This window comes from Chaetura pelagica, unplaced genomic scaffold (assembly GCF_000747805.2).
Source record: "Chaetura pelagica isolate M959 unplaced genomic scaffold, ChaPel_1.0 scaffold402, whole genome shotgun sequence".
Taxonomy (NCBI): domain Eukaryota; kingdom Metazoa; phylum Chordata; class Aves; order Apodiformes; family Apodidae; genus Chaetura; species Chaetura pelagica.
Window position 1 is genome coordinate 177,339 of NW_009952264.1, and position 4,196 is coordinate 181,534.

A 4,196-nucleotide genomic window follows, 5' to 3' on the forward strand; every position below is an offset into this window, starting at 1 on the left:
AAGTAAGAGAGAGGAGATCCTTAGAAGACAGGAACTTGCTTTCTGGTGATGATCGTTGACCTACCTGCAACTTGTGTTGAGATGCATGTAGATAAATAGATGGAATTCCTTTTCCCTGGAGCATTCCAGCTTTCTGCTTTGTCTTCCTCTTTGGGCCCGGGTGCTCGTGGCCGTTTGTATCATTACTCTTGTAAAAATATTTTCAGAGAGATATTTTTAGCTGGAAAACTGCTTTGCCCAAGCTTATAACTTATGGTAATGTTAAATAAACTTAATGAAGGGATTTTATTTTTTTATTATTTTTTTTTAAGGCTCAGTGTTTGCCAAGGCAAAAAAAACCCAAACCACACAACCCAGCACTCAGACTGGCCATCTGTTGGCCACGATGTTCATCTGGGATTTGGGGGGATCTGGCTGTGAAGTTGTATCCTAACAAATTCCATTTTTTTTTATTACTGCAGGGGAGCTCCAGCCCTGGAGTGGTGGGTGGCTCTGCATGAGGGTGAGGGAATGGGAACTGGACCCTGGACCAGGCAAATCCACAGTGATCAGTTGATTTCTGACTGATGGTCAGGCCCTCTCTCCCTCTCCAGACTTGAAAGGATTTATGTGGTTTTCATCCCAACTCAGAATAGGCAAAATGCTTTAAAAATCACTTTTCATTCTCACCAAAGAAACAATTTCCTACGAGCTCGTGCCTGAACAATAGAGCCTTGATCTTGATAGGGGGCTGTGGATGTTACTGTAATGCTAATCCATGGCTTGGTTGGCCTTTGTGCTGCTGGCACATTTCAGGCACTATATAGGGAGTCTATAATCAGCTGCAGAAAAATTCCCTTCTGTCTCTCTCCTAGCAACCCCTTCTGAACTGATACTTGAAAATAAGCTTGCTTTCTATATCATCATCTAAATATTTTTGACACTTGCTGTCATTAAATTCTCTTGGGACTGAGATAATTTATCTTCAGGTCCTCGGGACTCCTTTCTAGTTTTTGTGGTCTTAAGGTAAAGCTTTTGAACTTCTTATCTGTTAGAAACCTGATACGTATCCAGGTTCTGCTCTTTTCTCTTGGATTTTACACTGGCTGTATTTGACACAAAGTCCAATTAATATCCTGAGATGATAAGGAGATAAAAAGCAGCAAGACCAGAAGTCACCTGGATTAGTAGGAGCAACCTGAGGGTCTTGAAAGGGATTTGGTTCTATTTTCATGAAACATTTTAGCTCGTGTGATGTGTTAGAGGCTGGTTTGGTAGCTGTGTGATCTTGACCCTGCACACACATGGTATAACCCTGTCCCCTGCTGTGGAAACAAGGCAGACTGTACCAGTATGAACCACTGGATTCCCAGTAGGAATGTTAACCTTGATCCATTGATTGCTCCTTCTCTTTCTGTATATCTGAATAATGAGAAGTGCTGTGAGAGAGAGCATGGGCATCAAGGAGTTCATCTGCAGAAAGACTGAAAAAACAAGGTGAGGGGTTTGTGTTCTTCCCTGTCAGTGCTGCCTGGGCATTTGGAGTCCTGAGCACTCACAGGAGCAGTTTCCATGTGGATTTACAGGAGCAGCTGATGAAAGAAGTGGATGGGAGTCCTGGACATGAACGGAGCTGCCCTGGGAGACTAGAGGGAAAGTCTGATGGGGAGAGGCTGAGGGAGCTGGGGTTGTTCAGCCTGGAGAAGAGGAGGCTCAGGGGGGACCTTCTCACTCTCTACAACCACCTGAAGGGAGGTTGGAGGCAGGTGGGGGTGGGCTCTTTTCCCCGGCAACCAGGACAAGAGGGCCTGGCCTGAAGCTGCTCCAGGGGAGGGTTAGGTTGGATATCAGGAAGCACTTCCTCATGAAAAGGCTGCTCAGACCTTGAGATGGACTGCCCAGGGAAGTGGTGGAGGCACCATCTCTGGAGGCGTTTAAGGACAGGCTGGATGTGGCACTTGATGCCCTGGTCTGGCTGATGTGGTGGTGTCAGGTCATGGGTTGGACTTGATGATCTCAGAGGTCTGTCCAGCCTCAGTAATTCTGGGATTCTGTGAAAGCTCAGGAGCTGCTGTGAACAGTCTGGTGACCTTCATTGTTGAAGTTTTGTTCCAAATTATTGATTCTTTTTCCCTGATTCTCTTTTCCTGGGGCTTCCTGAAGCTGTACTTGGCTGGAAGACATGGAGAATTTCTTCCTGGGAGCTACTTGGGCTTGCTGCAGCATCTGGCACCAGGCCCTGGCTACCTTGGAATCCAGGAATAGGGATTCATTGTGCCAGAGGCACAGCTGGGTTCCTTAATTCTTTTGGGTCTCCAAACTGGCAACTCGTTCTTGGATCCGAGGCAGCTGATGCATTTCTGGCCTGTTTGGAAGGGAATTCATTTGGGATTTGGTTGTAAGACTTTTGCCTCATGGAAAAAAGTCTGTCTGAGCTGAGAAAATAGTTGGGTCAGAGCCTGCGTTCTTCCCTGGGAGGTACATTGCCCTCAGCTGTGGTGGAGCTTTCTCTGAGGACATGGTCCAGAGGGACAGTCCTCTGAATGTGTCTTCTGCAGCTCCCTCAGGCTTTTCCCTTGTGCTGCTCCAGGGTTCCCTGGTACGACTTTGTGGGATAGAGAAGCCTTCATGTTCCTGATCTTCTTGGAGTCCCAGCTTGTGCATTGAATGTTTCCTGGGGATCATGTGTGCTGAGGGAATAGATCTGAAGACTTCCTGGAGGTGGAAAGAGCTTGTAGGGTGTAAATGTTCTGTCTTCTGTCATGGCTCCGTGCACTTCTGCTAATGCTCTCTATCATTTTCTTAGTGCAGTTTTGAGATTTCCAATTCTTGGATATTTCTGTCCTTAGAGAAGACTTGGTGGAGGGAGGAAAGGGAAGATGGATCACTCTGCTTGTGTTAGGAGGTGGAGGCTCACGTGGAATTCACCCCGTGCTCAGGAAAGAGGGCTTCCCCAGCCTCCTCAGTCCTGCTAATGCACTTCCAGAGATTTCCCCTGTGTTGATACTAGGGCTTTATTGCAGAAATTCCCTTTGGTTTCAGCCTGTCCCCAGACTCTTGTATCGTGTTAACAAACGATGCTGTTGTTCTCAAATGCATCCACATCCCACTACATATCCCTTTCGTGAGCCTAACTCCCTGCTTTTTGCTAAGAATTTTAGGTCCTTGCTACAAATATGGCACCACTTTGCTTACTAATAGTTTGTTGGACTTGGGAGCACTAGGACTGGATTTGAGTGCAGAAAGCTCTGTCTTAATTTATGGGTGGTATTAAGTTGAGGACTGAAGTGAACAGAAGCTGCAGCTGCTCAGGAGCTCACTCTGAATATCAGAGAGTTGTTTGTTGTTTTTTTTTTTTATTAAAAGGTACTTGATTTAGTCCTAGGTAAACCCATTTGTATTTAGCTTGACCCACAAAGCTGCTGGAAGTGTGAACATCCTGCAGTGTGAAACCTTTCACTCTCGGGCATCGTAGACACTGGGTTTGTGTAAGACCCATTACTCAACGTGGATTAGTTATCAGTGAGATCATAGAATTATAGATTGAGGTCCCTTCCAACCCAAACCAAAGATCACCTGGTTCCAACTAACTGCAAAAGGGATGACATCTGCTAGGTTGCTCCAAGCCCCATCCAACCTGCCCTTCAACACTGCCAGGGATGGGGCAGCCACAGCTTCTCTGGGCAACCTGGGCCAGGCTCTCCCCACCCTCACAGCACAGAATTTCTCCCTCACATCTCATCTCCAGCTCCCTCTGCCAGCTGGAAACCCTTCCCCCTGCTCCCATCCCTCCATGCCCTTGTCCCAGGTTCCTCCCCAGCTTTCCTGGAGCCCCTTCAAGCACTGGAAGCTGCTCTAAGGTCTCCCTGGAGCCTTCTCTTCTCCAGGCTGAATACCCTAACTCTCCCAGCCTGTCCTCACAGGAGAAGTGCTCCAGCCCTCTCATAATTTGAAAAAGAACTTAGTTAAGCCTATATTTAAAATTTACTCTCATGGTACTGAGTGACATGAAAAGATCTGGTGACAAATGTCCCTTAAGATCAGGTCTGAAGCTGCAGAGCTGCTCTCAGCAAACCTGTAGCTTTTCCCAGAGATGCCTGTTGGCTTTTATCAGGGAAATCACTGGCACTTGGGGCAGTTCAGCATCGATCTGCCCTTTGTGAGCTGTTCTTGGGTGACTGCCAGGTGCAGGAGCTGCTTGCCATGGAACTCTAGGG

The 4,196-nt window shown here is 47.1% G+C and overlaps 1 protein-coding gene across 1 annotated transcript in view; it reads left to right on the forward strand.

The window, feature by feature from the left end:
- The first annotated feature begins 1,432 nt into the window (after positions 1 to 1,432).
- The window catches only part of UBE2H (ubiquitin-conjugating enzyme E2H), a 31,103-nt gene continuing 28,339 nt past the window's right edge, over positions 1,433 to 4,196 (forward strand). The window contains exon 1 of the mRNA XM_010007665.1: positions 1,433 to 1,476. Within this exon, the coding sequence (XP_010005967.1) occupies positions 1,433 to 1,476 (44 nt within the window). The remainder of the gene's footprint in view (positions 1,477 to 4,196) is intronic.